Source organism: Drosophila rhopaloa, unplaced genomic scaffold (assembly GCF_018152115.1).
Source record: "Drosophila rhopaloa isolate 14029-0021.01 unplaced genomic scaffold, ASM1815211v1 contig_3, whole genome shotgun sequence".
NCBI lineage: Eukaryota > Metazoa > Arthropoda > Insecta > Diptera > Drosophilidae > Drosophila > Drosophila rhopaloa.
Genome location: NW_025335123.1, coordinates 10,172,719 through 10,182,928, shown reverse-complemented (window position 1 = coordinate 10,182,928; position 10,210 = coordinate 10,172,719). Strand labels below are relative to the sequence as shown.

The following is a 10,210-nucleotide window of genomic DNA, read 5'->3' as shown; positions in this document are numbered from 1 at the left end:
TTGTTTACTAATTTTTATTCCTACCATCCTGTGGTATTTACTAAGTCAGATAATTGTATGCTTTTAATATTTATAAATAAATAAAATATCATAATACATACATTTTTCGTTAGACCAGCTAATTCTAAACTATCGCGACAGCTACAAAAATAATCGAAATCAACGATTGAAGGTAAACGATCAGTCCTATCGATTGTGCGGTATATGTTTATACAAATGCATAGCAAATGGATTTGTTTATCAGGAAGGAGCTGACCCTAACCAGCAGCACCGGTCTGGAGGATGTGGCGCCGAAGTGCCTTAAGCTGCTTACTTGGCTTCGTTCCTGCCAGGAGGAGATGCGCTCCGAGCACCGCCACCTGCCGCTCAGCCAGTCCCTAACAGAATCCCTGCTCAAGGCCTACCTGTACCTGTTTGAATGCTACGATCGCTTTGGGGAACCGCTGGCGGATCGATGCGATTCCTATGGCTTTTTCGCGGGGAGCTCCACTCCGGAGGAACGGAGGCAATGCATCCGGGAGCTGTGCACGGCCATTGTAAACACCAAAAAAGGAGAGGCGCATGCGCCGCTACTCCACCTGATGCACCGGACCTTCGCTGAGATTCAGCCTGCTTGGAGTGTTATCCGTGATCTGGACTGGTCTGAGATCCGGCGATCGGAGGCCCTGGCCAGCGGCGATTTTGTCAGTCCCGAACTCCAGCAGATGCGCCGCCTGGTGAAACGGATTGGTCGCTTGTCCAGCCTACAGCACATGGAAATCGCCCTGCAGCGAGCCCTCAGGCTGGTGGGTTTTCAGGTGTGGCTGCACCTCTTTAGAGAATCGAGGGACAGCGACATTCACTTCGACTGCCACCTTCTGCGCCACATGATCTGCGACACTCTGACGGAGGGCGGATCACCCGCCTGCTCCGGTTTCCTGCACAATATTTATCTTTTCGTTTCGAAGCCGCCCAACGAGGTACGATTCTGGGCCTGTCTGGAGCATGTGCGTCTGGCTGGCAGTTTGATTGCCTATCTAATCGGCCAATGGAGCCGAAACCTGCCCTATATGAACCTGGATGAGATGCAAATGAGCGCGGACGCTCCTGCGTTGGGTGCGGCGCAACTGCCCGTGGACGAGGCCACTTATGTGACCCACCTGATGTTGGCCACACAATCCCCATGTCGCCGACAGTTCGCCCACCAGCTACGCGCCCTCCTGTCCGCCAACACGTGGGCCCAGCTCCTGAAGCTGCTCAATAAAGTGGCCTACGTTTTCAGTTAACACACTACGCTTTTAATCATTTTTGGGCAGGAATTCGCAGTTACCGTCGGACAGGCGAACCACTTTCTCACCCTTCTCCGCCAAAATCTCCTCGATGTTTCGCTTGCCCTCCAGATCCGTGAACCAGTTGAGATTGTCGGCGATCAGGTGATGATTGGAGCAGCCCTCGCAAGTCACGATTACAACGCCGCGCTGATAGGCCACCTTCGAAATGGTCTTCATGTTTCGTGTCTGACACACCTTGCAGGTGTAGATCAGCTGCATCTTGGATTCCAGCTTTGCCAGGGGCACGCTGTTGGTAGCCACCGTCTTATCCGCATCTTCCTAAAAGTAAAGGAATAATATATAAGTTCCGATTTGTTGTTGCTTATAAATGATAGCTATTTGTACCTCTCACAAAACATTATATAAAAGATTACCTTAGATTTTAACCGGAAAACATAGTAATAATCCAGTTAGGCGGTATAAATCATGTAATAATGACAAAACAAACAAAATGTCAGAACACTTAATGCACTTTTTTAAATTAAATAATTATATATTAATATTTTAAACAGAGTTATTTATTTTTTTGTTATTTATTTTTAATTTAATTTACAAATACTTTTTTTAAGCCCTAATTTTAAATTTGAATAAACTAAATATATATTATTTTATTTTGGCGAATAAGTAAATTATATTTTTCCAAATCTTACCACCGGTTTGCTGCAGTGTAAATTCCGGGAAATGCACGTGAAGTTGTTGTTGCTGCTTAAAACAGCTGTTTGTGTTTTGGTTGCAAAACGTTGAAATTGCAACTGGAATTGTGGGTGATTTAAAGCCTCGAGTTGCAATTTTCGAATATTGGTTAATAGTGCGCTTCTTGCCACTCCAATGCTTATTTTGTACACTTGTCGCAGGGCGCACATTTTCGAGATATTGATATTATTTAATTTGATCGAATCGCGTGAAATACAGTTGGGTTAGAGATGGCTTTTTCCCTACTATCACTTTAAGCGGGAGCCACATTTGTGAAGCAATATCGATTCATGAAATGACGCACTAATTTATTTAAAAAAATATCAGATTAATTTTTAAAATTTTTTAGTTATGGTTTTATAATGCCCTCTTTTTTTAACGTATTAACATTTTACGACCTACTAAATTAGTAACTAAAATGATGTTGTTGATTTTTGAAAATCAATTCCGGCATATCGATAGCTCCAGCTCATTTCATCTCACGTGATACTATCGACAGTAGTGTCAGAACCATCTGGTAGTAGCACTCAAAATATTTTTGTTGAAATTGTCGAGGGAAAACAAATTATATAAAGCGCAGGAACCGATGGCGACACGTGTGGTGGCAACGGCGACGGTGCGGGCGGTCAAGGGTCGCAAACTGATCCCGACGCGGGCTGCTCTAACTCTGGTAAGAAGTGTCCAACCTGGCGAAATCGGCGCGTTCTGCTGATGAAGTAACAGTCCCTTCGATGTGATCCTAATACCCCGATCCGTTTCAGACTCCGGCGGCCGTGCTGCGCATTAAGACCCTTCTGCAGGATAAGCCGGACATGGTGAGTCACTCCGGGCAGCCAATAGATGGGTATTGGTTAGCCCTTCAACATTCCAATAAGACTTCTAAGATCTACCTTGCATTTTGGTAACTTAGTTGCTGTAGCAATTTGGTTCCTAAATAAGTCACCCAAAATAAATAATAGAAAGTAGCATTTTATTGTCGCTGTATTATGGTTCTAAGCTTTCTATATCTTTATAAGTGTACATTAATCTAGATGGACTCTGCAAATTTTGACCTCCCACACACACAAAAGTGCATTTATGGCTCTTAGAATAAATACTCTTCTTACTTTTGAGTTAACAGAATGTTTTATCGCAGGGTTTTTTTTAGCGTATTTAAGATTTACGTAGTTTATGATTTAAATATTTAAAACCAGACCAAGATATTGGAGTGCAAAATCATTAAAAGACTAAGAAATATGGAATTAATACGTTTTTCAACTTAATTTAAGGCTTTAGTAATGGGTGCCTATTAAAAATAATGTTCAAAATAATTCATTGTTGTTATCCCAAAGGTTGGTTTGAAGGTGGGCGTGCGGCAACGAGGATGCAATGGTCTCTCCTACACGCTGGACTATGCCAGCCAAAAAGGTAAGCCCCACTGCACTTGGAGTTGTTCAGTGTAGAGCTAATCCAAGACTTTCTTTGTTAACATCTGCCAGCAGACAAGTTGGACGAGGAGGTGATCCAGGATGGCGTCAAGGTGTTTATCGACAAGAAAGCCCAACTTTCGCTGCTGGGTAAGTCCCCCAAAATGCAAACAATTGTGTAGCCTAGCTAATCCAATTGCTAATCCCCTTAAAGGCACCGAGATGGACTTTGTGGAATCGAAGCTGTCCAGCGAGTTCGTGTTCAACAATCCGAACATCAAGGGCACCTGCGGTTGCGGCGAATCATTCAGCATGTAAACCGATGGAGATCCGGAGGAGATCCGCCGACACCCGCCTCGCAAACCTATATTAACCAAGTTAAATGCAGTACGCGGCCTGACCTAGTATCTCATTTCTGTGTTGGCAAAAGCACCGCATCCTTTGTAAATTTTACTTCGCAAACGAATTGTAAATCTTAAGTTGTGTTCTATAGTTAAATTTTAGTTGTAGCGCTAGGTAAGTGACCCATCCGCTTCCTGGCCGCAGGCTGGCAGTTTGTCCTCTTAGCCCTAGTTCAATATATAGACAAAGAATGTTCTACCAAAGATCGCTGTTGAAACAGGTTTATTTTGTACGAAAAAAGACTAAAACTATATGCTCACTACCGCTGATTGATGCCTTGAAAACCGTACTCGTCGTAGTCATCTCGTGTGTAGACGAACTCGTCAAAGTTGGGACTGGTTGCCACCTCCTTGCCGCCGTACCAGGCATAGCGAACCGGATCCTCGGGGCAAATGAGCGACACCTCCAGATCGTCGGGCACCAGGGCGCGCAAATCGCGCTTGAGACGGGGCAGGAAGCCGGGAAACTGGGCGCTGCCGCCCACAATAAGGATGTTGAGGAGAAGTTCGCGATGCGCCTCCCAGGGGCATGCCTTCAGGCAGTCGGCTACTGCCTCCGGGATGCCCACCTGTGGCACCCCGATGTCCGAGGGATTGAAGAGCAGTTCGGGCACGGTAAAGCGCTCGTTGCACAGCGGCACCATCTGTTGCTGCTCCTCGTCCTCGCGCGGCTTGCCCGGCACACGGACATAGCCCCGTCGTACGGTGGTAAAGTCCGGGAGGACATAGTCTAGCGAAAGCTCGCGACGCTTCTCATCTGACTGATGCACTTGCATCGCCTGCTTGAAATCCTCGGCCACGAAGCAGACATCCTCCTTGATCTGGTTGACCACATGGCTCTCGTCCATCACGTTTAGGTGCCGATAGGATATCAGCTCCTTAAGGTGATTGGTCAACGCCTTGCCGCCCATATCGATGCGACGGATACCCTCGAGGACGCGTCGTCCAAGGACAAAGGGAACGATGTGCGTGAAGCTGTAGCCAATGTCAATGATGATGCAGTTCAGCGACTGCATTGTGGTGCGCTCCTCGCTGTCGGCAACATAGTTAAAGGCGGCCAGATCAGCGGCGGTGGTCTTGTACACACCAGCCACCCGGTACTCCTCGAACAGCATCTCCAGCATCGCCTCCTGTACGCTCTGGAAGTTCATCTGCGGCTCGGTGATCACGATGTTGCGGTTCTCCAGCGTACAGCCGATGCCGTCCTTGCTGAAGATGTAGTCCCACACCGTCTTCTGGGTGTCCCAGTTGAGCAGGTAGCCGCGTTGGAAAGCCAGGATGTAATATAGCGCCGAGGTGTCGCGGCACTCTTCGATCTGATTGCCTACAAAGGCGCGACGCCGCTCGCTCTTCGCCTTCATGATGCAGTTGGGGACGACCTGCGGCTCGTCCTGGCTGGCCAGACCCACCTTGGCCGTGTACGCCCCGTTGTCCAGCACCACCACTGCGCTGGCCATCCTTTCCGTGGTTCGTGTGCTTTTCAAGGCGGTTCTATACCATATTCCAGAATGACAACAAAATTCCTTTGCAAAAATATTCAGTTCGCTTTAGTGCTGGCAGTTGGAGTCGATTGTTAGTTGGTGATGGCCGTTTGGTTTTTTTGATCGGAGTTATCGTTTGTTAGCGCAATTCTCGCAGGAGGTTTGTTAATTTTGGCTACTAAGTCATTTTGGGTAAATAAATATATTTTTAAATTTACATAACATAAATCAGATGTTTTCTTGCCCTAGTAATATGGTCTTGTCAACGGTCTGCGTCATTGCGATATTAAGCTGCATATATCTATCGATAGTACTATCGGTGCATGTAACATATTTATGTACCTAAAAACATCAAGTTCAAATTCCCTTCAGCCTGTAAATATGCAACACTAGACACTTAGGTACAATTATATTTTATAACGTTATTTAGATTCGCCTATGGTAATTTTTACTGCTATCTTTTATTTTACTCCTTTTGCAAAAACTAGCTCTTTTCATTAGTGAACTTAAAAAAACGCAACTTAATACAACTTATTAAATCCTTAAATGAAGATCAAATCCTGAAGATTGCAAGATGGTCAGTGCTTACTTACAAAAAGAAAAGAAAATGCTAAATAAACCATTTTTACGAAATCTTGTAATTAACTATCATTAAGAGATCCTTTAAAATAGAGCATAATTCAGTTCAGGAACCTATAAGTTGCCAATTATGAAAATATATATTTTCAGTTCAGTTTATAGGATAAACCTTATTGCGAAAATTCACTCTGATGGAAGAGAACCATGTTTTCGAAACTTAACCCATATGGAAGAATCAGAGATATCACTTAATTCCGACAGGAAAAATTATGATTTCACTCTGGATGCGCGAACGAGAAAAACTAATTGTTCTTATATTTTTTTTTTCCTTTTTCTTCTGCTTTTTTATTTGAGTGTTTTTTTTTTTGTAATTTTTTCCGTTTCATTTTCATTGTTTTAAAATGTGTTCATTTTATGTTCTCCTTTGCTGTGTATATTTTAATTTTCCTCGATCATTTATTTGTATTTTTTTAATATAGTAGATATATTGCATATTACATAAATTAGTTAATAATAATGCGCTGCTCTAACCTTTTTCCTTCGGTTCGTCACTAACTCTGTGTGCTGCTGCTGATTCTCGTTTTTCAAACCATTTGAAAATTATTAAAATTCGAAAAGATTGTTTCAATTTTTTTACATGGTTAAAATCATTAATATACACTATATTCGGTTTATAATGTGATCATATATAATTTAGTTAATTAATGGTCATTTTGTTTATTTTATTCTTGTATGTTTGAATATATAAAATAAGCTTTGTTTTTAATTTCCATTCTTATTATTCGTTCTGCTCTTCTTTTCGTCCTTTAATTATTTATGTATAATTAGTTAGTTCCATATTATTTTCATGTTTACAATTTGTTGCTATTTTTAGAGAAGATATCGGTTTACTTTTGCTTTTCATTTAGTTTTTATTAGCTTTATTTTTGGCAGAGTTTCTGTTCTTGTGTTTTTTGTCTGTTCGTAAAAATTTTTAGATTTACTTAAGAGAAATGTATTTATTTACTTTCGTGTATGTTTTCAAGTTTGTTTTTAGTTTCTAAAGCACTTTAGCATCGCTGTGTGTGTGGGGGTGGGTGTGGGTGTTGTGGTGTGTGTGGCAATGAATTAAAGCTTTGTATTGTAGTGGTGTTAGTTTTTCGGGGGGCGTGGCTGGGGTCTGCGGCCGAATAGTGGAGACAGTTTGAAATGCAAAACAAATAAAAAATCAAAAACCCGCCATATTAGTGTTTTACATTTTTGCTTGATATTTACAGCGATTGGTAAAAAACGTCCATTTCTTTTGTAAAATTAGTCATTTAATTAAATATTTTCTGTCCTCCTATCGGTTTATATTTTAGCTTTCAACTTCCCGCTTCATCTCTATGTATAAATATTTTCTGTTAATTTAATTTTCTATTTTCCGTTTTCCGCATTTTTTTTTTTTTGTTAAAAAGAACACTTTTGTAGCGTTTCTACGATTGGTTTTGGTTTTTATTTTTATTTTCCGATGTCGAATAAAACGCTAAAATACGCAATGTAAATAAGTATTGTATATATATTTTTATATGTGTATGTATATATTTTCTTGTATATAATAGTTTTTTTTGCATGTTTCTGTAGGCATATATATAAATAACGTTTTTGCGCGATTTCCATTCGTTTTTTTAAACTTTTCTTTAGCAAGCAATATATTTATATATTTAATATTTTAGTTTTTACAGTGCAAAAATGTACAAAGAGACACGGGTAACGAAAAGAGCAAATGAACGAGGCCAGGAAATGGGGATTCCCCGGGAGGCGACACTCTACCAAGAGTCATTTATTCCACCTTCTCTTTGCCTCGTTTCCCTCTCCCTTACAACAAGAAAATCATATCTGGAATTCGTTTCATAAATTATAGAATTTCATAAAGCCTAAGTTTGTTTGCTACAAAAAAATGCCCTATATTTATCGTGTATATTGTATATAATCTATATATTTTCGAGTTTTCTACTTGTAACTGTCTTCATAAGTTTTTAAAGTATGAGGTAATGCTTTATTTTCGACTTAAGATTAATATATTTTATGTCCGCGTCAATTTTAATATGTATCTGTAAATATACGAGAGGTGGCTATATAGTGCAGATCGGAACGGAAAGCTGATTTCCAGGCTGACACCCCGATCAGCTCCAGAATTCTGTGTTCTTGTGTATTGGCTATTTACACGCCTCTGTGCAAAGATATTTTTACGATGATTTTTGTGGGGAAGTTTGGAATTCTATGACCATATCTAAGAAAGCTGTGTCTGGGGAAGAATTTTTATAGGGAACTTTAAGGCTTTTTTTTTTAAACTTTCATATCAGTGGCAGTTAAATGATATGATGGATTTCTTAAATTATTAGTTTTCACAAAAATATTGCGCAGGGATTTATAATTTCTATAATTTACCAATAAAAAGTCAGGAAAATATAGAAGAGATTTTATACTCATTCACAAGTTATACCAAAAGCAAAGATGGTCTATTTAATTTAATTAAATTTTTTTTTAACTTTAGATAAAATTTTTTTTTTTAAATTAGTTTTGTTTTTTGAATCACTAAGCCGGTATTCTCAAAGGAAATATTGCTTTAAAGTTCAAATTTTCCCCAGTCCGCCACCAGAGGTTACAGCCATAGTAAAGGCGGTGATTTCTGGAACTGTGTGTTTTGGGTTCGTGGAGTTATGTTTAGTTTGGAAATTGGTTCACTACGCTTGTGTAAAATATGCGCTATATGTGATCTAAAGGCTAATCGGCTACGTTAACATTATGTTTGCATTTATTATTATTTTAAATCGTATGTTCTTGCTTTGTTCGTTTTACTTTTCCGTTATTGTTATTGAGTGGTTCTAGTCAATGGGTTAATGGTCTTTATCTGTCTATTGGTTTCGTTCCTATAATTATATTTTCTCAAATTTATTTTTCGATCTGCTTGCTAATTGGGAATATTGATATTTTACAGATATTAATGGTAAACAAAGCGAGAAAGTCGTCTGTTCTAAATTTTTTTTTCATTTTTCACGGAAAAATTCAATTATAATATAATTTAAAAACATCTTGTTAATTTTAATTTACAGATTGCGATTGTTCACTATATAAATAGATTAAGTTATTTTCGGTATTTTCTTTGTATAAAACACTGCCTACTAAAAGATTACAAATTACGCGATTGCTTACAGAGTTCGAATCCGAATCGATCTGGACTCTCATGTAATTTCATTTATATCCGTATCGTAATCGGCTTTCGGTTTCTCTACTCGTAATAATACAAAACACAATGGAATTACAATACTTATATAAGACATCGTCCGTATTTACAACCTTTAAGCGGGGACTGAGGCGTTCCGGCGGCGAAGGCGATAGCCAATCCACGGATACAAAGGACCTTAGGCCGCCTGCTCTCAAGGAATTTTCAGGGGGTCGCGATCGTGTATAACTATTTATTTGTAATAATTATGTAACATTACTGAATCCTCAAGAAAGTGGCAGTTTCCTTTTATAGTTTTTAATTTAGGATGATGTTCGGATGCGTTGGATTTAAATGATTGGATTGGGTTGTATAACCGCAAAGAATAATAACAAGAACAGAATTCAAATACAGTCAGGATAAATTAAATTAAATTATTTTAGTAAGAATAATAAGTACAAAATCAATTGAATTAGGCCGAATTTAAAAGACTTAAATTTTTACAAAATGCAGCAAAAACAATAGTGTGGCCTGGAAAAGAAACCAACATAAATAAAACAAACATTGTTTATTTTGTGTTTTTGTTTTTTGTTTCGTTTTTTTTCGCTTTTCATTTGCGTTTTGAAATAAATCCAAAAAACCATATTTATTCAAAACAGCATTATTTGTCTATAATAAAAAAAAATTTTGTTCATATTTTTTTGTTTTGTTTTTTTTTTTTACTTGTGTGTATAAATATAAAAAGAATTTAATGGATTAAAAAAAATAATTAAAAAGGTTTTAAAATATAAACAAAATTTGTAAAGCAAAAATTTTGTTTAATTAAAATATAAAAATAGAAACTACTTTGATGCTAAAACTTTTTGCTTCACCAACAACTATTTTTTAAAGTTATACATTGTAAAAAATGTGTGTTTCTGTGTGTGTGTGTGTGAACATAATGATTTGCATTATCTAGAAATCTGTTCGATTGGTTGTCTTTGCTCTGTCGTTATCATCTCGTAAGACAGAGACAGACAAACGGGGGAAAAGTGTATTTTCACCTCAGTCGAAACTGAGGAAATTCTGGCAGTTTGTCTCAAATATTTGCTATCTATAATTCAGCTGTATAGACCTAGATATATATCCCTTAGATGCAGCTGTTTGTGGGCGGTGG

General features: G+C 38.9%; 4 protein-coding genes across 5 annotated transcripts; 2 read left to right on the top strand and 2 right to left on the bottom strand.

Annotated features, from left to right (window-relative positions):
- Positions 1-40: 40 nt before the first annotated feature.
- LOC108049794 lies at positions 41-1,265 on the top strand. Its single transcript, XM_017131112.2, has one exon. It carries the CDS (start codon positions 228-230, stop codon positions 1,263-1,265), a length of 1,038 nt encoding a protein of 345 aa, XP_016986601.1. The 5' UTR covers positions 41-227.
- Positions 1,266-1,277: 12 nt separating this feature from the next.
- On the bottom strand, positions 1,278-2,258 carry LOC108049795 (uncharacterized protein C24H6.02c). Its single transcript, XM_017131113.2, has 2 exons — positions 1,961-2,258; positions 1,278-1,589 (listed from the first exon to the last, which is right to left on the bottom strand). The coding sequence occupies exons 1-2, from the start codon at positions 2,171-2,173 to the stop codon at positions 1,278-1,280; spliced, it is 525 nt and encodes a 174-aa protein (XP_016986602.1). The 5' UTR covers positions 2,174-2,258.
- Positions 2,259-2,500: 242 nt separating this feature from the next.
- LOC108049934 (iron-sulfur cluster assembly 1 homolog, mitochondrial) lies at positions 2,501-4,014 on the top strand. 2 transcript variants are annotated; one of them, XM_017131340.1, is made up of 5 exons: positions 2,501-2,673; positions 2,765-2,818; positions 3,335-3,410; positions 3,485-3,559; positions 3,624-4,014. In XM_017131340.1, the coding sequence occupies exons 1-5, from the start codon at positions 2,590-2,592 to the stop codon at positions 3,725-3,727; spliced, it is 393 nt and encodes a 130-aa protein (XP_016986829.1). In that variant the 5' UTR covers positions 2,501-2,589; the 3' UTR covers positions 3,728-4,014. The 2 variants fall into 2 exon arrangements, with proteins under 2 accessions (XP_016986829.1, XP_016986828.1); XM_017131339.1 differs by having other exon boundaries at positions 3,482-3,559.
- LOC108049933 (actin-related protein 6) lies at positions 4,003-5,392 on the bottom strand. Its single transcript, XM_017131338.1, has one exon. It carries the CDS (start codon positions 5,265-5,267, stop codon positions 4,071-4,073), a length of 1,197 nt encoding a protein of 398 aa, XP_016986827.1. The 5' UTR covers positions 5,268-5,392; the 3' UTR covers positions 4,003-4,070.
- Between the last annotated feature and the right edge of the window lie 4,818 nt (positions 5,393-10,210).

What these genes read in the sequence shown, in the direction of transcription:
- LOC108049794 (XM_017131112.2), top strand. Translation starts at nt 228, where the DNA reads ATGGATTTGTTTATCAGGAAGGAGCTGACCCTAACCAGCAGCACCGGT.
- LOC108049934 (XM_017131339.1), top strand. Translation starts at nt 2,590, where the DNA reads ATGGCGACACGTGTGGTGGCAACGGCGACGGTGCGGGCGGTCAAGGGT. An exon ending in TGCAGGATAAGCCGGACATG is followed by an intron (nt 2,819 to 3,334) that starts GTGAGTCACTCC and finishes GTTATCCCAAAG; the next exon opens with GTTGGTTTGAAGGTGGGCGT. An exon ending in AGCCCAACTTTCGCTGCTGG is followed by an intron (nt 3,560 to 3,623) that starts GTAAGTCCCCCA and finishes ATCCCCTTAAAG; the next exon opens with GCACCGAGATGGACTTTGTG.
- LOC108049795 (XM_017131113.2), bottom strand. Translation starts at nt 2,173, where the DNA reads ATGTGCGCCCTGCGACAAGTGTACAAAATAAGCATTGGAGTGGCAAGA. An exon ending in TACACTGCAGCAAACCGGTG is followed by an intron (nt 1,590 to 1,960) that starts GTAAGATTTGGA and finishes CTTTACTTTTAG; the next exon opens with GAAGATGCGGATAAGACGGT.
- LOC108049933 (XM_017131338.1), bottom strand. Translation starts at nt 5,267, where the DNA reads ATGGCCAGCGCAGTGGTGGTGCTGGACAACGGGGCGTACACGGCCAAG.